The 25,800-nt window shown below is 44.2% G+C and overlaps 1 protein-coding gene across 6 annotated transcripts in view; it reads right to left on the reverse strand.

The window, feature by feature from the left end:
* Map7 (microtubule associated protein 7) overlaps window positions 1–25,800 on the reverse strand; it is a 125,445-nt gene that overhangs the window by 14,935 nt on the left and 84,710 nt on the right. For 4 of the 6 annotated variants that reach the window (XM_040758307.1, XM_040758304.1, XM_040758309.1 and 1 more), the window contains 5 exons: window positions 18,712–18,875; window positions 17,213–17,330; window positions 13,361–13,471; window positions 8,008–8,121; window positions 3,572–3,720 (listed from right to left, as the gene is read on the reverse strand). In XM_040758307.1, coding sequence (XP_040614241.1) covers window positions 3,572–3,720; window positions 8,008–8,121; window positions 13,361–13,471; window positions 17,213–17,330; window positions 18,712–18,875 — 656 coding nt within the window. The remainder of the gene's footprint in view (window positions 1–3,571; window positions 3,721–8,007; window positions 8,122–13,360; window positions 13,472–17,212; window positions 17,331–18,711; window positions 18,876–25,800) is intronic. The other 2 variants (XM_040758308.1, XM_040758305.1) reach the window with 1 other exon arrangement.

The raw sequence follows: 25,800 nt of genomic DNA on the forward strand, positions 1-25,800 counted from the left end.
TTATTGCTCAGTTATTAAAAAAAAGTTTACAATGGGCGGTGGTGGCGCACACCTTTAATCCCAGCACTGGGGAGGCAGAGGCAGGTGGATCTCTGTGAGTTCAAGGCCAGCCTGAGCTACAGAGTGAAGTTCCACGACAGCCAAGGCTGTTATGTAGAGAAAGGTTGCGTTGGAAAACTGGGGGCTGCGGTGAGGAAGTTGAGGTTACTCTGTCCTAGGAAGAGAACTCAGTCAGAGACCTGGCCTACCACACAAAGAGAAGCCCAGAAAGGCATTCTAAAGACAGCATGGAAGAGGTGGGAGGTGAGGGGTATGAGGGACCAGAGGGGGGGAAGGGGAGGAGGGGAAAGCACCACAAGTGTTTAAAGATTCTCCAGCTGAGGGGAGAGGGTGGCGGAGGAGAGAACAAGGGGGACAAAGGGACAAACCTGAAGGAGCTGAGACTGTGACCTGTTACGGGTGGCAGGGAGGCTGGCTGGGCACCTCTGTGGGACAGCAAGTGCAAGGGAACAAGGGACCAGGAAGACGTCACCTCGCCAGGAGCTGCCAGTGTGCCTCTGCTCTTTTTCTACAAGGAACAGTCACAATGCTCCTCTCTCCCCCCTTTTGTGTTCCTTCTAATTGCTTCTCATGTCATCCTGAGTGGGGCCCTAGCTCACTCACTGGCTGCAAGTGGAGGAGACGTTTAATGTTTCCACTGTCTCTGTTGAGTTCCTACCATAGAAGAACTGAAGGCAAGAGGGACCTCCCCCATGGGGTGGGGGCCAGTTCTATACCATTCCAGTTGCCCGTTCACCCTCTGTCCCATCTTGACTTCCCAAAGAGCACACACACAAAGGCACTCCTGGTTTCCATCCTGGTGTAGTCTCTACAATCATCTTTCCTCTGAACCCTCTCCACACCTAAGCTGCTCAAGTCTATCTGAAAAAGAACAAACCGGAGCTCTCATATTTCCCGATTTTAAAATACACTTCAGAGCAGTAATAGTTAAAACAATATGCTTCTGGGATATATAACCAGGCACGTAGACCAATAGAAAAGAATAAAGCGTCTAGACACTTTAGAGTCCAGGACCACTCAATGGGAAAGAGCGGTCTTCAGCAAATGGCACCGAGGTAGTCATATGGTCACAGGAAAGACAATGAAACTGGACCCTTCCTTTCTATGACACACAAACAGGAACTCAACATGGGCTAAAGATGCAAACATGAATCGTAAACCTGTAAAAAGAGGCTAATATTTAGAAAAGTTTCACGTTATGGAACCCACTGCTAATTTATGGACCCAAGGCACAGGCAACAATACAAAAATGTACAAGTGAACATCAAAACATTTTTCTATAGGTCAAAAGCCACAAAAGACTGAACAGGTGACCCATGCTACAGAAGAATGCAACCTCAGAGCCTATTTGATCTGGGATAAACGGGTAACTCCCACAATGCAACAATTCATTATCAGATTTCATATGGGCTGGAGACAGGTCAGTGACAAAGCAATTTCCTTGCATATGCAAGGCCCCGAGTGGGATCAGCAGCACACACACACACACACACACACACACACACACACACACACACACACACACACGAGTAAACACTGACAGTTTAGTAAGTGTCTCCCTAAATGCATATGCCAAATGCCAATATGTCTATGAAAAATGTGCCATGCTAATGGTCACTAGAAATGCAAATCAAACTCATGAGAGGTCACTCACATAGCTAGATATTATAAAAAACAGGAAATAGCAAGTTCTGGCAAAGAGGCTGAGAACCTGAAATCCTTGTATTTGGTAGGAATGTAAAATGGTAGTCACTATGCAAAATAGTACGGTGCTTCTTCAAAAACTAACATAGAATTGACGTGATCGTACAACTCTAGTCTTGGTGTGGGTATGTGTGCATATGTGTGCTGTGCCTACCCATGTATGGAAGTCAGAGACTGATGCCTTCTCCCAAGCCACCTTGTATTTTGAGATGGGGTCTCTTCCTGAGCCTGGAGCTAGCCATTTCAGTCAGACTTGCTAGCCAGCAAGGCTGTGGATCTAGACATGTCTATACCTCAATGCTGAAGTTATAGAGTCACAAGACCTCACTTGTCTTTTATGTTGGTGTCTAAATCTGGTCCTCATACTGGCACAGCAAAGACTGTATACACTGAGTCATATCCTAGCCCATGCACAAACACTTTCAAAAAATTAAATATTCGGTTTATTTATGTCACTAGCTACTTTCCAAAAAATTCAATATAGCTAATCAGTACTGGATTCCACAGTACAGATTTAAAGTCATTTTTCTGACAGTAGTATTCCCCTAAATATTTGATGGTAAGGCAGTGAAAATTCTAATTGATCACACACAGACAGAGGAAGGCATTAACAGACATAACCAGCAAGGTTCAAGAGATGATAGACTTTCATTCTGTTAGTCACAGTCTGCCTTCTACCTTACTTTGCAGAAGCTATGATTTTTGTCCTTCTGTAAATAAGCACCCCAGCTGTTCTGCTTGCTGTCACTCTGCCTACAGCCTGGATCTCCACAGCATCAGGAAGCTAATGAAGTGACACTTTACAGACATCGAAAGTAGCTCACCTTTGGCTACAGGGCTGGGAGCCTGTCTCAGTTATGAATCAAACCATGATGCCTGAAGGGGCTCATGAGAAACTCTCCTGTAAGCAGAGCCATCAAGCTCTCACAGCCCTCAAATCCACTTCTAAGCAAACGTTTTAAAGACCAGAATTGCTCTCTGTCTGGCAAGGTTTTTTTTTTTTTTTTTTTGGTTCTAGCCTCTCATGACAAGGATGATACTAAAACCCTTCCAGGCATGCACTGACATGTGGTGGATTGAGGACTCATTATGACTGAAGTCCAGGGTCCAAAGCCATAGAACAATGTCTGTATCTTCCAACCACAGCAATAAGCACACAGTTTAAACAAAGATAAGGGCGGATTCCTAGAGATACACAAATGACCGCACTTCCTTTACAGCAGGATCAGTCATAAATGTGCCCAGTTGCCCTGTCAGGAATAACAAGTACACATACTATCTATCCTTCACTTTAAGAACCTAGGATTAGAGTTCTATAGCCCTCCAAGAGGTGCCTACTGAATAGGGAATGTTTCCAAATACTTCTCTTCCCTGTCTTTTAAGATACGGGCTTTGACGGGAGTAGCTAGACACTCATATCTGGTTCAGAGTGAGTTGAGTCAGCTTCTGGAAATGGTTGGGATAAATGGTTAGGGGCTGTGACAGGCCAGGCCCACTTCTCTGCAAAGGCAACTTGGTGCCTGACTTTGAAAAAGTATTCTAACCACTTATTTACATAAAAGGCCCAGCAGAATAGACTTGCCACTCATTTATGCTTGTGTAAAGAATGGTTTCATCCTCAAGTTTAAATGTTTAGGGAGAAACAAAAATTCCCAAGTGGAGAGGCAGCAAGAGGGAGGAGCATACAGCCTGCTGGATTTATAATGGGAGGGATGGTGTGTTGCAGTCACCTGATCTTGTACCCCGAGTACACTCTTCACAGAGACACAACCGACTCCCAGACGCCAGCCTCTCCACCGCTACTCACCGCTAGTCCGTGCATGGTCCTCCTTCGCGTAGAGCCCTCAGGCGGTGTTACAAAGAGCTTTGGCCGGTCCACTGGATTTTTAGGGTGTGCAGCTTTGAAGGGCATGATGATGGGGCTGCAAGATGCTGAACGAGGACAAATGGGGATGACTAGAGTGCAGTGATTGGTTTTACACACAAGAGTGCCAGAGGAGCAGGCCGAGAAAGCCAGAGGCAGGTTCAGGAGAGGGAGCAGAGCAGGCGGAGAGAAAAGTAGAGAGAAGATGTTACTACCTAACGGTCCCGGCCCCATGTTCCTCAACTCTCCTTACACCTGCGTGTCCACGAGAGACCTGGAATATAATGCTACTCGTCTGTTTCAGTTATGACTAAAGACACAGACACAATCCAATATTTGTGGACAATAGCAGTCTTGCACGACTACAAACCAATGGTTCTGCTACAACCCTGTATGAGTGAAGCCATTTTTATATGAAGACTGGTTTGTGAACAGATTTTTCCTAGTTACCCCAGAAATGGAATGAGGAAGCTTGTGAGTAGGCGAGTAAGGCCTACAACCATCTCAAGAGCCTAGTTCAGGAGCGACTGTGGGAAAGCAACTGAGATTTAAATGTCAACTGACCAAGACTTACCAGGGGTTTAGACTTGTTACAGGGATAGCTAATAATAGCCAGAAAAGAACGGATTTATTCATTTAAAGGCCAGCCTATACATACTTCACAGAGACAGTATGTGTAGCCTATACACCCCAAAGCCAAGGCATGGAAAATACAGGGAGACTGGATGCAATTACATAAAATGGAATTAGGATTGCCAACACTGTGGCTGAATCATGGGTAGTAGTTATAGTTTTACTAAGGACAGAACTTTTTTTCTTTAAAGTCAGTTTTGACCACTCACCTTCAAAGGAACTGTGCCAACCATAGGTTTAGGGAAATTTAACACTGCACAGGTGACAGAATTTCAGATTTCATTAAAAACATCTTTTTCTCCATCAAAAATACCTTTATTGAGGATAATGCCATATACTTGAGTCAGGTTATAAAATTACTTTATGCAACCCTGGTCCTGTATCAGCTCTTAACTTTTAGAGACGGGGCTCACTATGTATTTGTATTCCCAAGGCTGACCATGTAACTTGTGGTAATTCCCCTGCCTTAGCCTCTGGAGGAGTGCTGGGACTACAAATGTGCATGACCACACCCTGTATCTTTCTGTTGCTTGCTCTGCTGGGGATAGAACCCACAACCTTCACTGAGCACAGTTCCAACTCTGAAGTGCATCTTTCCCAGTAAAGCCTCTCATCACATGCCTCCCGGGATCTTCTCGAACACGGGATGGGGAAGGCAGAGGATGGATTGGGATGGGAGCCGCACTCTCTTCTCCTGTATCTCAGCAAAACACATGTCTGCCTTTATTACAATAATCTGAAGGATTGCTATTTACTCAGTTCTCTCCATAGGAACCTGGGAATGGATGCAGAGCTCTGCTTCTGACTTGGATGGTGAGGGGTAGATTTCTACTTTGAGGTAGAAAAAACTCTTGTCTTTGCTTGTGGTGACCCCAAGGGAAAATGCTGGAAAATAACTGTTTCTTTAAGTGCCACAAGGCATTTTCATTTCCCAGACCAGGAAGGGTCCATTAATGCAAAGCTTTCCCAGGTCAATGGAATATACTGTAGAAGCCATGTCCTGCATGGGGCATTCCTGGGGACTAATGATCAGGAGAAAAGGTACCCAGTGCTCAGGCAAAGCCAGAGGCCATTAGCCTTGCCCAAAGGTCAAGAACCCCCAGAAGCCAAGGCTGACACCGAAAAAGAACAGAACAGAAAGTTGACGTCATTTTCTTGTAAAGTGAACAAATTCATGAATGTTTGTTGAGGCCATTCTAGATGCAATTAATTTCATCTCATTTATTCTTTATTGGAGAGTTGAAAAAGTATTAAATGGAGGTAGACAATATTCGTTTCTTACCACCTTGGAGTCTGCAATGTAGACCAGGCTGGCCTCAAACTCGAAGAGATCCACCTGCCTCTGCCTCCTGAGTGCTGGGATTAAAGGAGTTCACTACCATACTTGGCTTGAGAATACCCTGAAGTGTACTACCTGTGGTGTTTTATTTAAGAGTCTTCAACCTTAATTGTTCAAGAAATACTTTCTGGCTAGAATAAACACTGGAAATCCAAGGGGATTAAATCTTGAACATCTATCACTGAAAAGCTGAAACCTGCAAATTGAATAATCTCATTCTTCTGAAGACACAATAGAGCAAAACATACTTCCCACCCCTGTACGGTCCATGGCTTGATTAAAGAGGAGGCACCTGCCGTGAGAAAGTCTTCCACTACCCCTGAAGTCAAGCGTGCATTAACCCAACCCAGCAAGCTCTCCAGTGGGAACCAGCAAGCACAGAGCAAGGCAGTGTGGGACAAAAAGCAAGGGCTGGGAACAGAGCGTAGAAACCCGCACAGTAGGATGGTGACATCATTAAAGCCTGCCCTGCACATCTAAAGAGCTTCCATTTGCTTAGTCCTGACCTCTAGCCATCAGAAGCACAGTTTGCAGGCTCTGGAAAACCATGCGCTTGGAAAAAACCAACCCAAAGATGGAGTTTCCAACACCCAGGAGCTTTTACCGCTTGCCAGGGTTGTGGGGTGGGGTCCTGCAAGCTCTAAATACCTTAAGGGACCAGGGCAATTCTGGCTACGGGTATAGGCCCCTCTTCTGCAATGGCAATTGGGAATAAGATGAAGAAAGAAAGAAAACTAAAGTGGAAAGAAAATCAGGAAAGTGTATGGAAAATAAGGATGACAGAGTATGTCTCTGAAAAGACAACTAGAGGACATATACTTACGTACATAATTCCAAATGGAAATCTTCATAAAAACCAGCTTTTAATCTCATTACATATAAGCTGTTATCAATGTGATAGATAATAATCACCTAGGGCATGTACCAGTAGATAGCAAACTCAAAATTTATATGCTGTTTCTCACTAAGACAATTACTGAAATGTAGCAATTAAATAAGAAGGAATAGAAAAGTCATAAAAGTCACTCTACAGATGAAAAGCACCCCAGCTAAGCATAACAAGGAAGGGAAGGGGGCCAGGTGGGGAAGTGATGAGTGGAAATGAAATAGTGTGGGAGACTAGGGAGGAGCGAGAGAATTGCCAAGCGTCAGTGCTGACAGAAACGGCAGAGAAAGACATGCTTCCAGCTTTGGAACAAGATAACACACAGTGCGGATTCAGGAGCGTGATGGCCACATACCACGGAGTGTCCACATAACAGGATGGACAAACAGCCTGGAAGATTCAACAGGTTGAGGGCTGCTTTCATCACTTGTAAAGGAGTATGAAATTCACAGCATAAACCAGACTATTTTTAGATGCCGCATTTGTTTCCTGTAGGAAAACCCCAGGTGAATGCCTGACAGGGGGAGGCCAACATTCCGAAGGTTCTCCAAGAGGCCTGGAGAGGCCCTTCCAGGCACTGCACTTATCTCCAGGAGTGTGTGAGCATGCCCACATCTGTGGTCTTGACGGACTCACACAGGATGGTGAGAAGTAGAGTTAGTTGACACTTGTTAGCTCCCTGGGTGCTACAGATGAGAGCCACCATAAAATCACCAACAGCTTTGTTCATGCAGCAGACTAAGGTGAATGAGGAGGCAAAGGGTTTTTAAAGGGAGCTTTTCAAAGAGGGCGGGCCGTTTCCTAAGTGCAAAGGTTGAGGGGCTACCAGGCTGGTTCCACAGACACGCCAACTGCGCCCAGAGGGACTTGGAAACATCTAAATCCCTGTCAACTGGGACAGAGGTGTTACTCAAAGCCTATATGGATGGTTCTTATCAACTGGATTCATTGCACTCACTTTTCCTCCTGCGAAGTAAAAAGTTTTAATTTAACAACCAGGATTAGGTACGTTCTACATTGTTTTCAATGAATGTCACAAGTGAGTGCATTCAATTAGCCTTCTCAGCTCTGCAGGGCTTAGAAGGCAGCTCCTGGGTTACGCACACAAACCTGGCACAGGACGCAGAAGCTGACGTATTAAGAAACTATGTGCTTAAGTTGGAGGAGTGTGCTGCACAGTAGTATTAAACATTAAATTTTATCTCCTACCCTTGGTCATCTGTTGGGATACAGGGGAAGACAGAAAGGCAGGTAACTGATCCTTGTTTCTGCTGATCTTACAAATAGATGGGGGGGCATGTGGTCACAGTGAGGGGCGTCATCTGCCTGCCTGGTGTCTGGTGTCCAGATAAGATGTCCCAGTGGATGTGAAGAGGAGACAATGCCAAGAGCCCAGAGCCAACACTGACAGAGGGAAGCACACACCAGGTGAAACAGAGGCGGGGTAGGAGAATGTGGGAAGAGACAGGCTTCGAAAGGGCGACTGTACCTCACCAGAAAGTTGCGCCTGGACGACTTTACCTGAGTCTCCAGACAAGGCAGCGGTGCTTTTACTTCTGGCCAGGAAGGAATGTGTGGGCGTCAGCAGTCTGTTTACAACGCTGCTCTCCCAGGGGCTGAGCTGCAGGCGGCGAGCTAAATGTCACCACATAAGCAAGATGTTAGGAACACCGTTTGCTGGGCCAAGAGGATGCAGAACATCATACCTAATACCTCCATAGTCTGGACGTTTGAGACAGCCCAGGCTCTTCAGGGAGGCCATGTGGCCATGAGTTGGGACAACAGGATTCCCACCCAAGGGGAGCAGTTATTCCATGAACGCTACCGTCCCTCAACACTGACAGCAGGCTCGAAAGGGGCAGCTGGAATGGATTTTGCTAATCACCTTTGTTAAACAAACAGGGCTTGAAATGGAAACACCATTCCAACTACAGATCTGCGGCTATGAGGAATTCATACCCATATGAGTGCACCTATCCGAAGGACGTCAGGATGGACAGTAGACAGATGGCACCCATCTCTGACACGGGGCTTCCTCTGCATCTTAATAATCAGCCTCACTAGGGCTGGCAAAGAAAGACTAGATTTACGTAAAGGACTGAGGGCTCTGTTAAACTATGGTGGATTGCCCTGAGCTGTTTAGGGTAATTGGAAGGTTGAGCTAAGCTAAGGTGAAAGAAGGCGCATGCAAAGTCTGTATGGGATTCTTTTGACCTTTCCTCTCAGCAAGCCGGGCTCTTTCAGGTCCCTGTTTGGCACAATACAAAACTTTCGGCTGAGGATCAAGGCTAAAGCTGAAGGGAAGACAAAATTAAGCAGGAACGCCAAAGTCCAATATAATTATACACCCGAAGATTGCCGGTGATGTCTGAAGAATTTAGAAAACAAAACTTAAAACAACATAATGACGAACTGGTCCCAAACTACCCGGATTTGGCAAGGCCGTGGTTAGGAAATGCAGGCCAGTTACGAATTTGTTTACATTGTTAGCATCTAGTGATGGTGCGCACCCAAACACTGAAGGTGTGTTCCAGAGGTACCACTGAAGAAGCCTGCAGGTTCCCACAGATGCCGATGCAATAAAAAGGCCACAGCCCACTCTTCTAGAAGGCCTTCCCATGCTACCCATGGCAGTCTTTATATACCATTTCTTAGAGGAACAATGCTTCAACCTCTAGGGAATCTGGGTTAGTTTATAAAACTATACACTGCTATACTGAAAAGAGTTGCATCTGTGCAGGGAGAACCAGTCTCCAGGAAGTCCTTAAATGACATGACTTTAAGAGTGACTTTTCTGACCAAAGCTTTAGTTAATTTAAGAATTAGTGACTTTTCCATTAGATTATCTGTGTATTAGGAGAATCGCTATGGTTAAACTATTATTATTACTTTGTTGTGACAAGGTCACATTCTGTAGGTGACCTCAAACTCATAGTAATCCTGCCTCTGTCACCCAAGCACTGGGATTACAGGTTTGGACCACAATACTTGGCTTCCATGGTTACATATTTTCTAGCACTAAGATTAACTAAAAACACAAAGGCAGTAGTGAAATCACTATGCACTATGATATTGACTCAAGGTGAGAGTGTATTGACTCGTTTCTATTTATTTACTTATTTTGGAGACAAGTTCTCACTGCATAGGCCCAGGAGCCCTTGACCCTTCCTCCTGCCTCAGCCTCCTAGGGGTAGGATTAGGCTTTCACCACCATACCTAAAACTGTCTAGACTAATTCTAGCTAAGACTAGACAGTTTCATGCTCCCTCTTTTTAAGCCCCCTGTTGCCCCTTCTTGAGAAAGATCTAGTTAAGTGCGTGGCGTTAAAGATAAGGACATGCACCTTTAATGAAATTTCCAAATGGCAGCACTGTCTCTGCTGTAGAGCTTAGAGGGACAATCAAGGAGGAATCACATGCTTTATCATGTGACACTATATTCAGGTATAAAAATAAAAGTATTTTCTTCTTCCTCCCCTCTGTGTGTACCCATTTTACAGATGCGTACATTCAGGTGTAAGTACATGCTTACACATGTGTGCAGGTGGAGTCCACAAGTCAATGTTAAGTATCCTTATCAACTGCTGTCCATCTTATTTTAAAAAATGGTTTATTTATGTGTATGTGTGTATGTCTGCGATTGTGTGTGTGTGTGTGTGTGTGTGTGTGTGTGTGTGTGTGTGTGTGTATCTCCTCACAGAGGCCAGAGCTGGGGCTACAGTCAAGTTTAAGCCACTTGAAATGGATGCTGGGAACTGCACTCAGCAGCAGGAAGTGCTCTTAAGTGATGAGCATCTCTTTCCCCTCACATGGTCTTTTGAGACATGTCTCCTGTCTGAACTTGGAGCGCACTCATTAAGTCAGCCAGACTTAGCAAGCCCTAAGGATCTGCCTTTCTCTGACACTCCAGGGCTGGGGTTATAGGTGAGTAATGCTATGTCTTGAATTTTTTAAAAATAATTTATGTATTTTATTTCATGTGCATTTGTGTTTTGCCTGCAAGTATGCCTGTGTGAAGGTGTCAGATCCCCGGAACTGGAGTTACAGACAGGTGTGAACTTCTGTGTGGGTGCTGGGAATTGAACCTGGGACCTCTGGAAGAGCAGCCGGTGCTCTTAACCATTGAGCCATGTCTCCAGTCCCATGGATTTTTTAAATTTAAATTTTAATTAATTAACTAATTTTTATTTTTTCCAAGACAGGGTCTCACTATGTAGCTCTGACTGTCCTGGAACTCATTATGTTGACCAGGATGGCCTTGAACTCACAGAGATCCCCCAGCCTCTGCTTTCCAAGTGCTGGGATTAGAGGTGTGCACCACCACCGTGTCTGCCTGTTCCTAGATTTTTAAAGTGGTTTCAAAGGAGCTCATTCAGGTCCTCATGCTGGTGTGGTGTTTTACTCACAGAGCCATCTGGATCCTCAAATCACAAATATTTCTTAAAAGGTAGGCCACAGAAGTAATGATAGCAGCCACCATTGCGTTTGGAGTGTCTGAGAAAGCACGTTTGGGGGAAGTGGCTATTTACTGAGTAACTTGACAGAACTTCAGTACACTTAATAACCAGTAGAGCTTTCAGATACGTTCCAGTCAACCATCAGCCTGATTGTAGACCTTCAGCTTCATATCAGCTTTCAGGCTACTGCTACAGGCCAGAGAAAGCTAAAACAATTTAATAATGCTGCATAGGCTTTTTTTTTGACATTTGTTGATAATAGCTTCTAGTTGAATTTTATAAGAACTCTTTCTGGCGAGACAATAAGGCATAACTAACGTGCAGAAAACTGGCAGAAAAGTAGTCTTACTGAAGATTTTGCTCAACTAAAACAAGCAAACAAAGCCCCCTATATCATGAGAGCCCCTTCCAGGCCGGTCTGATCTATTAGACCAGGAACTTGCTGTAACTCCTTTGATAGGAGCAGGGCTGACTTCAGAGCTCTCCCTCTGATACCATCCCTTTAGCTTAACCTTCAACTCTGCAGCCCTGTGTCTTGATGCAAGGAGCAGTTTCCTGGCTCCAGCTACAGACTGATTATTGAGATCTATTGGCCTTGGCATCCTGCCTCTACTTCTCATTTAGCCAGAGCATGCATATGTTGTTGTGGCTGTGATCTCAACACGAATAGGCAGGACAGAAGCAAGTTCTGGGCCAGCCTAGTCTACATACTGGATTCCAGGCCAGTCAGGGCTACATAAGTAAGAACAAAGAAAGTACACATGGAGGCCACAGAGGTGAGAACCGCAAGATGACAGAAGCATGGGGAGGGGCTTCTAATCTCACCTCCACACCCTCTTGATAATCATCACCAAAAGGGACATTAAAAGTTGGATTCTTAAGCTGTGAGGTACTCAAATCAACAGATGGGCTACCCAACGGATCTGAGTCCCCAAACCACATTACTTTAAGAAAACCCAATTAGATACATCATGCAAAGTTTTTAAACATTAGTTAATTCTAACTGACACAGAATTTGGCACTTTGAATCCCCAGAGACATCATCCTCTTTATAGCCTGTCCCCTTACTCTCATCTTTGCGGCCTGGGGCTGGAGGAGGCAGGAGAGCAACGTGTAACTTAGAGTATTATAAATCTCTAACTGTGGTTTGTCTCAGACCCAGGGTCACAAAACATGACATTCGAGTGACATTTAAAAGGAAAGGGATGTGAGCAGACAACTGTAGGAACAATGTGCACACTGTATCTACACTTTATGTCCCAATAAGGGAATGGGCTTGAAGCACAAGTCCACCCTCCCCAGAATAGACTTGCTCTCGTCTGCATATTGATGAAGGAAAATTTAATCAACAATAAAGTAACATGAAGAGCCCCTAAAACTGGATTACACAATAATATAAGTGCTTTAGGCAAATTTAGCTTCAAAAAGGAACGGTTTGGGTGAGCAGACAAGGATAAGAAATTGTTCAAACATTTACTACTTTATAAATAATACCAACGTTCACATAATATTATATATTACAGTGGCACCATAACTATACAAAATACAAAATATATGGACTGACATACAGAGAACATGCACACATTACATTCGTATTAAAGATTAAGACATGACACTTTCCAGTTTTTTAAAAACATACTCAAAAATTGCCATAGTTTTGTTACTTTTAAAAAGTACGTGCTTTTTATCACATAGTATCTTTGGTTTTTATTTAAAATCATCTTCGTTATTAAAACAAGGAGCTTCTCTTAAAAGCTTGATTGTTTCTTCTATGATGTAAAATAAAACTTTCCTTTTATAAATAACTAAACAGTCATGTACTGTAAATCCATAGGACGTGTAAACTCAAAACCCAGTTAAGACTTTGGCTTCAGACCATGATCGTTAACCTGTTCAGGGGTTAGTCATGGTGATGACAGCCTTCAAATTAGGTCAATCCCTTGAGATTGAAATGAATGGATAGCAAATAGCAATCACACATGTACAAAATGCCGTAAGAAATGTCCGCCCACACGAGAAACAAACGGGTAATGTGAAACTGCCATCATGAAAGTTTTCTTTCGAAAGCCAGCACCTAGAACTCCCAACATGCGGATGATTGAAAGAAAGGAACTGTTGAGAACAAGGTTATCTGCTTTCTGGTGGACAGGTGGGTGAGTTCATTTGCGAAACGGTGGAGGGAAAGCACCGCTCTGCACCGCTAAAAGCACCATTCAGCCACCGTCTAACACGAGAAACGCTCTCGTCCCAAGGCAAGTGACGCTCGGCCGCTTACTGCTTTTTTACTCTCAAGTTTTTTTCTTCCTATTTAAGAAAGGTAGGGAGAGCAACTTCAGATGCTATTTCCATCTGTACACATCCAGAAAAGAAAACATCAAGTAAGGGACAGAACAGGATTGGTTTTCCTTTGGACTGTACCTCTATCTGGAGAATTTAGCAAGGTTGCCGATGAGGATGAGAGCCGCTTGCTAATGACAGGATCAACATGTTTCGAAAGATTCATGGTGGAAACTGACCGCCTGTCTGGATCTAAAACAAAGGGAGATAATGCTAATTGACAGCCGGCATGCAGGGTTGCGATTGCTCAGTGGAGGAAGGAGACACAGGACGGCAGGCATTCAGCATGATTTCTAGATCTTCCATAACAGCACAGTTTTCTAAGTGGACGTATTGCAGTCACTTAAAGGCTAGAAATAACACTCATTGTTTTTCTTAAGAAATAATTAAACGTTGAGTTCAGCAGTTTACATGCAAGCATGTTATTATAACACAGCAGATGAAGACAAAGTTGAGGGCGAGGGAAAGGCTACCGAGTTGGTGCAGGCCAACTGTGAAGCAGGAAGGCCAGGACATGATGTGGACGTGGTAAAATATACTGCAACCTGGGGTAAAATGCACAGCAGGGTCTGCTGCTGCTTTCTGCCTATATCCCAGCCACTAGGAGCTACCCCAGAACTGCACAAGTGACCAGCCTGGAAAGTTTTGCAAGCTCCCACTTCCTGCCTTGATTTGTTTTTTTTTTTTTGGACAGGGTCTCAACGGAGCCTGACCTGGCCTGGCCTCAGACTTACTACGCCTTTGACCCCCAATCCAAGGAATTCCAGGTGCACACCATTTAGTACAAGTCTGTCTGTCTGTCTGTCTGTTTCCTATTCTCCCTCCTTCCTGCTTCCTGTTTCTTTATCTCTCCTGGGGGCTGAACCCATTGTTAGGTAAGTGCTCTACAACTGAACTGTATCTGAAGCTCCAGACAGAAAATCAACAAACAAAAAGGGTGCAGTGGCAGAGTTTGCCAACTGTGTCATGGCTCTGGGTTTGATCCTTAGTACTAGGGGTGCACGTGGCTCTAGACATCACAAGTGGAATCAGTACATAAACTTGCCCAGCAGCAATAAAAATCAGAATTCTAAGTCACTGAGTATTATTGTTAAAATTACCCTGTAGCCAAATAATTTAAGAATGGCTTTGGGGTTCAAATCAGAAGGGAAGCCATCATTATAAAGGCAAAGAAAATCGGTTCTGTTAAATTTGTTGTCCGCACAGCACAAACAGATCATAGTCTTACTCATTCGTGAGTGCTGATGCCTGAATGGACCACATGAGATAAAACTCTACCCGCCTCAGTGTGCATCTGTGAGCCTGTGGACACTCTGATCTACAATGGCTGACTGAAGTTAAAGCCATGTTTTCTTCTTGAGGCTAATGAAAGCACAGTAGAAATGTTCTCTGTAGCACCACCATTGCGCTGTTCCCATGGTCTGAATAATCTGGACAGTAAATATTTTTTGATGAATTTTACTCTACAGCATAGCCATTTTGATGGTTATCTATAATCTTCTGATAGTAACTTATTAATGAGATGTGAATTTTCAACTGGGATTAACTTTTATGGCTGGAATTTAGCTGTGTTTTTATTTTTTAAAATGACCTAACATGACTCCTGGGACTTACATTTTCATTTCTCTGATGGGGTCTGGGCAATGAGAAGACATAGGAAATACTAACGGGGATTTCCCTGATGATGGATGTGGGCGTGTGCTTGAGGACAGATGGGAGCCATATCCACGTGATTCCATAACAGCATTTCCTGACGTGGCCTCTACACGAAGCTTTAGCTGGGGAGAGCTATTAAGCCTATCTGCTGGTATTTCTCTATAGGTTACTAAAAACACTTAGTTCTATTTCCTAGTAAGTAGAAAAAAAAATGAGCTAGACAGTCTCTTATCTACCAAAATAGTGTGAATGGTAAAGCCGTCAGCTCTGCTACAGATACTTGAAACCAGGGAGGCCTGCCAGGGTGTGTCATCTGAGACAATTTCATTCATTTCTTCTCACTGAACGAAAACAATTTCACAAAAGGATTGGTGATTTTACAAATAAAATTGTTTTCAGGGTAGTACTAGCTGATGTGCCAGTAGCCAGACAAGATGATAACTTTCACGGAGACTGTCTCTAGGCTTGAGGGCTTGGAATGCTTAGCCAGGCTTAGGATCAGGCTTGGTCCAGGTGCTGCCATGAATTGAGGTTGCTAAAAATGAGTGGCACTGGATGTCTATCTCAACATCACAGTGGGTCATCCCAGTTTCTGAGAACTTCAACAAAATCCAGTCATTTCTCACCCCCCCTCTCTCTTTTGTTTTTAGCATACCAGTAGTATGCTCCAAACTGGATTTTACCTAACAGCTCATGAGTTCATCACTGACTTTCCTGCTCCGGATGGCCAAGTAGAAAACAAGAATTAAAGCTGCGTGGGTTTATTGTTTCTCAAAGATGTTGGATACTGTGTAACAGAGCATTTCTGTCATATAGACAGGAAGCGTGAAGCTTAGTAAAAGAAAAACATGGTCATAAAAATATTTACCATGAGCATTTTTCTTCATGGTACATCCATAAAAACTATTTCTAGATGAAACTTCACATATAAACTTGTCATTTATGATGACAGATTTGGGTGTGCTCCATCACAGGTGGTAAATACATGGGGAAAAACGTGCTTCTAGGCTTGGTCCAGTGTCATAGTAAATGAACTGTGGTTATAACTCCTGAACTTAAAACAAAATTAAAGGGGTTACTAAAAACAGTAATGAAAAACCACAGCAAACACACAAACACAATTCAATTACTCAGATAAAAGTAAAGCTGTCTATGAGTATATGGTATTGATAGGTACGGGAACTGTTAAACTGGATGCACTTTGATTACAGGTGATTCTTAGCTAAAAGACAATGTAAATAGGCTTTATTAAAAATGGCTTAAAGAGAAAGCAGACATGCCATGCGTGGTTATTTCAACACCTTTAAGTCACCTGAGTGATGACACCACACTTAAGAAACACTGTGTCCATCTCAGATCTAGGTCTATGCAATAGACAGCGGGCATGCATGATGGCTAGGGCGGTGACAGGTCAGCTATCCACGAACTGGCCCTAAGTCTCAGGGGCTAGCTACAAAGCAGGCAGTCAGCAATCACAGGGATGTCTGTACCAGATTTTCTAGTACCCCGCCCTCCCCCCACAAAGCTGTGCCGTGGAGGTTCACCCCTGCTAAATGGAGAGGGTGAATAATGATTCAACAGAACCACCTGGGGACAGAATGTAAGACAATATTTAAAAAAAAAGGGGGGGGGAATCAGATTCACACAAATGAAAAAGAATTAACATATTATGTAAGAATTAAGGTGTATTGAATTTACAGTACAAAAATAAACCTTTTGCTAAGTTTATATTTCAGTATAATTTTATGTCCACTGAAGCAGAGAAGTAGCTTGGGCATTTACTACTCTTTCTAGTCTAGGACTCCTGCACACGCTCCTCCAGAACATGAGTGCTGCACACGTTAGTGTAGGTTACACACGCTCACAGTACACTCCCAGTATTGACCCTGGCCCAGCTACACTGCTGAGATTCTTCCCAGGCGAAAGGGACATGGGCTAACTTATCCTGTAGACATGAAAACCTTATGCAAACAAACCACTAACACAGTTTGGACTGGTGAGTGTTAGAATACTGCATAGGTTTCATCTCTAAGAGGTTCTGCAACCCACACAGAAGGGAGCTCATACGGAGGCAAAGAGAGGTCCTTGGGTCTTACCTCCGTCATCCTCTTACCCTCAAACATCATTTAATTATAGTCTAATGCTTTCAGCAGGATTTTTGTTTTGCAACCAAAGATTTGGGGCGGGGGAAGCAAATGCACGTTTACTGTCCAGGAAAAAACAAAACAAACAAAACCAAACACAAAGAGGAGACTTGAGAGCAGTGTCTGTATTTACCTGCACTGTGGATACTGGGGCTCCCATGGAGAGGGCCTCCCCACGACCACCGGTTATATTTCTGCTTTGGTTTCTGGCTCCTTTCCATCGTCCGTCGTACAACAGCTTCATGGCGCTCCTTATGTGGGACGGAAGAGTCAGCGGTTAGGTTTAGCTGGTTGAAGGTTCCAGAACTTAAGGCAGAGTGGAGTAGACTACCTAAATTCTTGCCCCACTATATTGCTGTGATAATCTATTTCCTAACTCGTGTACTTTATCTTAAGATGGGAACAGTAACATTCTTGGGTAATTTCTACAACCATTAATTCCTAGTTTAAAGCCCTTGTGTATAACAGATAGTCAAATAAATACTTCCCTACTGGGTGTGACACTTCACTTCACTTAGACTGATACTCAACACGTGTTTTTAGTTACTTGTATACACGCTGTGCAGTGTCTTACTAGCCTCAAACTTGACTTCCTGACTGCTATGACTATAGGCGTGTACCATTATGCCCCATTTAATTGGTTGTTTTGTTGCTGTTGTTTGGTGTGTGTGGGTAGTGGGCACTCCCAAAAAAAGCCAAAGAGTAAAAAACAGCCGACAAAATGTGTGTGAGAGATGCAGAGACTCAAGGCGTCAGGACCTTACGTGTGCATGCTAGCAAGAGCCTGGCCCGTGTCTACATCCCCAGCCTCATACGGAGCCGTAGTTAAAAATGGAATTCAGGCCGGGCGGTGGTGGCGCATGCCTTTAATCCCAGCACTCGGGAGGCAGAGGCAGGTGGATCTCTGTGAGTTCGAGGCCAGGCTGGACCGACAGCCTCCAAAACAATACAGAGAAACCCTGTCTCGAAAAACCAAAAAAAAAGTTAAAAAAAAATGGAATTCAGAAAGTGAGGACACAACAATAATTCTTCTTCTCCCCACACCCACACGCAGGGTGAAAAAGTTAGAAAGAACTCTCAAGAATAAGAGAGCTCCAAGAAAGGAAAACCTTCTTTTCTTGAGGCATGGTACATAGGCCAGGCTAGCCTTGAACTTGTGGCAACCCGACTGCCTCTGTTTTCTGAGTGCTGGGATTACAAGCATGTTCCACCTCACCTGGCAAGGACACTCACTGCTTCCTATGCCGTATTAACCTGTGTGAGTTAACTATTCGGAGTGTAACGCCCTCCCCCTCCCCCCCTTTTTGGGAAACATATAACACTTAAGGTTTGAGTGGGTGTTACATGAAGTACATATGTGGAGATATTTACCTACGTGGAAATGCCGACAAATAACAAGACCCTACGGAGGATCACTTGGGGATTGTAGCACGCCAGTAGAGCGGGACAAAGCAGGAGTGAGTTACGTTTTCACGAGAGACATGTGTACTCAAAATTCCAGCAGCAACACGGATAACCAGTTATCCCCTGTCCCGCCCCCGCCCCGTGCTCCCCAACACCTGCCGCTGTCTGTACCGCTGACTGCACTACGGGAGCGGGGGAACCTTCCTGCACAGACGGGCGTTGCCGCACCTTGTCCTCCTCCAGCCTCTGTCTCCGCTTCTCCTCCACCGCAGCCCTCCTCCGCTCCTCCTTCAGCCGCTGGTCCTCCAGCTTCTTCTTCCGTGCTTCCAGGTGCCTTTCATAGTGCTGCCGGGCTCGCTCCTCTCTTTCCAGCCAGACAATTTCTCGCGCAGCTTTGGAGGCAAACAGGGAGAGCCAACACAGGCAAGCTCAGGACTTGAGAAGTTAGTGCTGGGTGAGCGGTCCACGCTGAAGCGAGCGTCAGTTTGTGCAGCTCTAGCACGGCCTTTGCTTTCCTCACTGTGTCAAAGAGGCTGCCCTGAATTCTGCTCTTTGGGAGCACGTATAGCCCTCTGGTTCTGTGTAGTGGGTTTACAGCATAGACTTGATGCATGCTCTGATGCTACTATGATGCTCTAGGAGCAACAGTACCACGTCTCTCTTTTTAAAAAAAGTGATACCCTGGGCTGGTGACATGGCTCAGCAGGTAAAAAACAAAAAACAAAACAAAACAAACAAACAAACACTTGCTAAGGCAAGCCCGATGACCCAAGTTTCATCCCTGGAACCAACAGTGGAGGGAGAGAGCAGACTCTCTGATGCTGTCTCCTGACTTCCACATGTAAGCCTACACGCTTCTCTCACACACATCGCCATCACAATGACAAATTAAAGAGTTCAATACCCTGCCAGGCATGGTGGCACACATCTGCAAACCCAGCACTCGGGAGGCTGAGGCAGGGGGATTACCAGCCTAGAGTACATAATAATGCTTCAATTAAAAAAAAAAAAACTATCCTCCAGCTCCTGCTCCCCAAACCACCTTTCCTCACTTTTTCATTCCTTCTTTTTTATTTTTATTTATTTTATTTTTTTTAGATTTTGTAGTCCAATCTGGCTGGCTTTGAACTCACAACAATCCTCTGCTGCTGCCTTCTAAGTGATGAAATCGCAGGAAGAGCCACCATGCCCAGCTCTTGGTTAGATGCACTTGCTTTAATCACATGCACTTATATATATAAAATGTTTGGATTTGTTTTTGTTTCCCGAGACAGGGTTTCTCTGTATAACAGCCCTGGCTGTCCTAGAACTCACTCTGTAGACCAGCCTGGCCTCAAACTCACAGAGATCCTCCTGCCTCTGCTTCTTGAGTGCTGGGACTAAAGGCTTGCACTACTATACCTGGCCATATAATGGTAGATTTACAAGATGAAATGACTGTCTTCCTCTTATCCTGGAATCCATTATATCCTATTTCTATCTCCATAAGACATATATACCATTCATATTGTTCCAGAGTGCAACTATTCTGGGCTTAACTTTTTCCACTTAAAGTCTCAGAAATCTTTTCATATTAAAATAGGAAAACCTGAATCTAATTGCATTTTAATGGCCCTGCTGCATTTTATCGTTTATGCATTGTTCAAATAAACAATTATCGCTTGTTTGATGGGTTCTCTGAAAAATTTTAGGTTTTTACTAACTCAGACTTTGAGTTACACCATTGTGCTAGCACAGATCTCTGTGGATGTGTGGGTGCACCCATGCAGAAGCAGAGTTGCTGAGTCACAGGGAATACTAGAAAAATCTGAAGGACACTAGGCTGGGAAAGCTGGGAAAGTAGTTCAGTGGGAATATGTTTGCCCAGCATCTGTGAGGCTCTGGGTTTGATCCCAGCATTGCAGTGCAGTAACGAAATTAAGTAAACATTTGTGACTAATTTCTTCTTTGGCTCAAGCTCCTCTGATTGCTAAGATCTTGCTTGCTTTCTTTGCCCTGCTCTCCACACAGCCTCACTACACCGGCACTCCCTGCCCTGCTTTCCAGCAGGCTGTCCCTCTCTTTCTATTCCTGCTCAATCTCCGGCTAATCCACCCTGGAAGGCAGTGGCTTCACACCTGTCGTGCATGTCACAATCACCTTTGGAAGTATGGAGGGTAAAGGGTAAACACATCTAGGTTAGAATTAAATCCCTGGGCCCCAACCCTCATATTCAGGGTTACTAATAATAAAATATTCTCAGTTTGTATGTTTTGCTGATTCTGGGGACAAGTGACTTATACTTTTACTAAACCTTGCAGGTAGATCTGAGACAAGTTGACCACTGATGGCATGTGAAGAGATCCTGCAACCTAGGGTCTTCTGAAGGAACTTCTCGACATCTACCACAAACTTTATCATTTCCTAATTTTCATGTAGCAAAAGTCACTATCTCTTCCATGTCTCCCCCCCATAAGTGTCACTGCTTGAACACATCCAGACATGTTAATCATTACTTCCTGGCTCACCGTGAATTACTGATTGGCTGACCCAATCTTGGGTAAGTTTTCTGAAATGAGTTCTATCAGAGTAAGTTGTGGGAAAACATAGGAGCTTTCATGTTATAAGGATTAAAATATAATTATACTTAAACCAGCAAGATTTGTTTTCTGGACTTAAGCATTCAGGAAAATTGACCACCAACATTTCCACTAAGAAAACGAAAGGCTCTGTCTCATGGTTGTGCTACAAATGATCAGATTTGACGTTATTATTCAAGTGACTAATTTTACAGCAAATAATCTTTTGAAAGAAGAATTTTCTTTTCTTTGAAAAAGAAATGGGGGCTACTAGGGGACAAACTGTAGCCTTGCACATCATACTAGGCAAGATTCCCCCTCGGGCTGCACTCACCTCGTTAGTCAAAGTTTTCTCCATTTCTTTCTGTCTTTACCAGGAAGCGAAGACTCTATTGCTCCCCCCCCCCCCACCCACAGCAATTGTCTGTCAAGAGTCATACAGAGAACAGGCAAAAATGTTGAAAAAGAAACCATTACTTTCTGGTCATCTAAGAGCCTGTTGCTGAGGGCCAGGACTGTGGGTGAGCTCATCGTAACATGTAGAACAGTTGGTACAGTGCCATGCTCTGGTATGGATCCAACACAGGCAAATAATGAGGCTGTGTGTCAATCCCGGCAACTCCTGTTCTACTGGCACAGATAGCATTCAGCTACTAGAAGGATACAGGTAGGAAAGAGTGTGCTCACAGCCTGGGCAGACACCTCACCTACACCCATCAGAGTCTATGACTGTCCGGGTCCTCCTGAACAGGCTGATATTTACACAGGTGGAGAACGTATTTCACTGCTGTTTGAGGAACAGAATGGAGAACATATGGATGTCATCAGCTTCTGCAACATGCACAGTTTTGTCTCTGTTTCCTTTCTTTTTTTCTCTTTTTGTGTGCTATGGTCTGAACTTGGGGCCTTATACTCTACCACTAGGCTACAACTCCAATCCGCATTTCAAAGAAAGGTGCTGAAGCAGTCCTAGTACAATGAATGCTAGAATGGCCAATAATACCACAGAGTGTCAAACTGACCTGGGGCGGCCCTGATAAGAATATACTACGTATCTATATCTTTATTAATATTTACTATAGTATTTATTAATATATTATTACTTTAAATCGTGTGGAAATTAGTTGATTATTAAGTTAGAGAAAAGTATACAATAATCTCTAAGATGTATGCATTGTGTATATAATTTATTGATTTGTTGACACAGCATCTTTGAAGGAGATGTAGTGTGATTTAGCTCATTGATTCTAAGAAGGGAGCTGTGGGAAGGGGAAGATAAAAGAATCTAGAGATGGAGAGTAAATTTATTTTACAGGACTTTGAAACTTTTTTTTAAAAAATTAGGCTAACCTTCAAATAACCAGATATGCTGTTTAAAAGATTCAGCATATAGCTCATTTACCAGTAATATGCTTGCTGCTTATGCAAGGCCCTGGAATAAATGATAAAGAGCTAAGAGACTAATGAAAGCAAACTCTACAAAGAGGGCCCGGAATTGAAATGAGAAGATAAAAAGAAGTTAAATGATGTCCCCAAAATCATACGGTGCAAGAGAACGAGAGCCGAGATTTTAATTCAGCTGCTTCCAAAGCTTGGAGCCCGCCTGCATTCTCGCCTACCCTGAAGCAGAACCTGCTCCTGCTTGTCTGTAGGAGGAAGTCTGATGCCGCCATTAAATATGTGACTTACTAGAGGCGCATTCAGATGAGGTAATAAAAGGGCAGTTTACCACACCGCTAACCACACCCACTTTAGGCAGGACTAAAGACGTATACGGCTGGACGTAAAGACGTATACGTACGTAGGCGGAACTACGTCACTAGCCAAGCCCACTTTTGGGCATGGCTAGGGGCGTTACGGGGGAAGGCATAAAAGACAGCGCACAGGAAGTCTCGCTCTCTTTTCCTGGAGTTCGGCTTCCGGTCCAGTCGCTAGCGGAGATCTGCTGGGCTTCTCGGGGTTTGGTATCTTGTGAGTAATTTTCTACATAAAATACTTAGCTTCACTTTCCGTAATTGTGTGTCGCGTATCGTTACAGCGTCCGTTAAGCCAACACTTGTCTTCTCCCATCAGACTCCTGGGAACCCTTGTGAAGTCTGAAAGCGCAGGCTCCGCCCCCGGGGCTCCCCTTCAGAAGTCTGGCACAGTGGACTCTTTGTCACACCTTAGAAACAGCTCTCAGATCCCGTGCGCTTTCCCCAACTCTCACTGTTATTGTTCGAACTCCTGCCCCCTCTCTACCAGAGTCTGCTCTTTGTCATCTTCACAGCTACTCTATTTACTTCTCTCAATACACAACTCTCTGGGCCCTTGCTGGGGCTACCTCTGTCCAGGATCTCTTCTGCCTGAGAGCCTGGCACTCAAGCCTCTTCCTGTCAGAAGTCTCTCCTGCGTGGCAGTCTGGAGAGTTCCCCAGCTCCATTCAGAGCTGTCCTAGAGGTGACACCCCTGCTCCTGCCTGTGTTTACAATATCTAGTCTAGAAGATCACTTAAGGCATGTCCTGGGGGCCATCCCTAGCATAGAGGTGGGCAGGTGGGAAGGAAGGAAGGAATAAAGGAAGGAAGGAAGGAAGGAAGGAAGGGAAGCCAAAGGGTTCTCAAGCACAGTGACTTACATTGTTTTGATGAATGTAATTCAAGGCTTTCCCACTTACCACTAATTTCTTTCTTTCTTTTTTTTTTTTTTAGACAGGATTTTACTCTGTAACGTAAAGCTGTCCTAGAAGTCACTATGCAGCTCAAGCTGGTTTTGAGCTCAGGGTAATCCTTCTGTCTCAGTATCCCAAGTGCTAGGATAAAACTGTCTTTCCCTTTAACTGTAATTGGACTATGCAGTGGAGAGCTGGCTGGTGTGGCCTTGCAGGACACCCACAATAACCCACAACTCTGTCTCCTGTGTGAGGGGTTTCCCACTTGGCCTGTTTCCCTGTGCTTGAAGGTTAAACTGAGGTGCTTGAACAGCATTTCACACCCTGGAGCTCTTCCCTTACATGTGGGGAGAAGCTTGAGATAAAGCAGCAAGAACAAGAGGTAGTTCCCAGAAAGTCTAATCTGTGTTTAGCCTCTGCTTGACCAAAGGCTGTCCTTGGAACTTCCGGTTGCCATCCCAACCCTAATCTCTGACAGTCCTCATAGAATGGTAGCATTGTCCTCTCCTGGTTGTCTCACAAGAGCCCTTCCCAGGAACCACAGACACCTCTCTATCTGTTATTCCTTAGCTCAGAAAAATCTGGCCTAGAGTTCCAGGCACCTAGCCATGTGACTGGTCACAGTCCTTCATTATCATCATCACCTGGAAAGAGGCTTGGCTCATACCCCGTGCTAACCCCGAGTCATGTACGGGGATCATCTCCACAGCTGTGCTCTGAGACCCGCACTATTGTGAGACACATGGAAGTGAGGTAACCTGCTTGGTATCTCACAAGTGGTGCGGCTGGAGTTCAGACTCCCCACTGTCTCACTGAGAAGCACAATGAGCCATTCTGGTAAAAGGTCTGGGCTGGAACTTCTCCCAGTGACTAATGTTCCTCCTCCACACAGGGAGAGACAGGGAAGGTCCCCATTACTCAACGTCACCCTTAGACTTTATCATCTGCTCACAGGAATCCTTACTGCTTGGGTTTGGGATATTTTTATTTTCACACTTCAAGGCAAAGTAAATTTAGGAGTAACAAGATGAGCTGGTCACATTACTCATTTGATCTGAAGACTTCCCTCAGACTTTGTTTACCTAACCCACCCCCCAGACAAGCATTTAGTCTTTCAACCCCAGACCGACTCATGCTACAGCTGCTCTGGTGTGTGCTAATGTCCATGTTCCTCCCACAGAAGGCATCTGGTCCCAGAGTGGTCTCTTACCCATCTGCTTAATCTAGCAACATCTGTATAGCAGTTCGACATGCGCCAGAGTTAGGCAGCCAGTGCCAAGGCTGATCACAGATCAGCTACGTTTACGCACTTGGTGTCTGGACTGCTGGAAAGACCAATTCCTTGATTTCAATGAACTTCCCCCTCTCCCTGATCCCCTCCCCACTTCTTTTGGGACTAGTCTCTGAAGTCTCTAAAGCTTTCCTCGGAACAAAACTGCTCTGCAAATCAGAAGGGGTTTCACATACGACGACTCCAGTCAGGATTATACCATCATTCTTCCAAGATTTTATAGAACCCAGAAAAGCCCAGGCAGCTCCAGTTGGGAATGAAATTATAGTCACATAAAGATTTTGGTCTCAGAAGGTATAGTTCAATGCTTGAATGCTTACCTATACAGCATGTGCAACAACCTGGGTACCATAACTACAACAGCAACAACAAGAACAGCAACAATAACACCAACAACCACACACACACACACACACACACACACACACACACACACAAGATTTGGCATTTGGTAAATACAAAATAATTAGCAAATACTAACTTGTTTGTCAGTATTTTTGAGATGAATATTTTATGCCATGTTGAAATGACAATTTGTATCTCCACTGTATTCACTAACACTGCTGTCCCTGAATTAATAACACCTTAAAATTAGAAAGAAAAAAAAGGCGAAACACTAAAGCTATAGTTGGAAGGGTAAAGTCCAATATAATTACCCCAGTTAATTTACCAAAGTACTAAAGTATACCAAAACACTTGAAAAATTAAGCCTAACACTTCAAACTCACTCTTAAAAAGGAGAAACTTTGTATCTCTTGAAATGCAGAAGACTTTTTTTTTGGTAATTATTCCTTAAATATTCTCTTGAACTTTGTCGCA

The sequence above is a fragment of the Mesocricetus auratus genome, unplaced genomic scaffold (genome assembly GCF_017639785.1).
Source record: "Mesocricetus auratus isolate SY011 unplaced genomic scaffold, BCM_Maur_2.0 Super-Scaffold_100018, whole genome shotgun sequence".
In the NCBI taxonomy this organism is placed as follows: domain Eukaryota; kingdom Metazoa; phylum Chordata; class Mammalia; order Rodentia; family Cricetidae; genus Mesocricetus; species Mesocricetus auratus.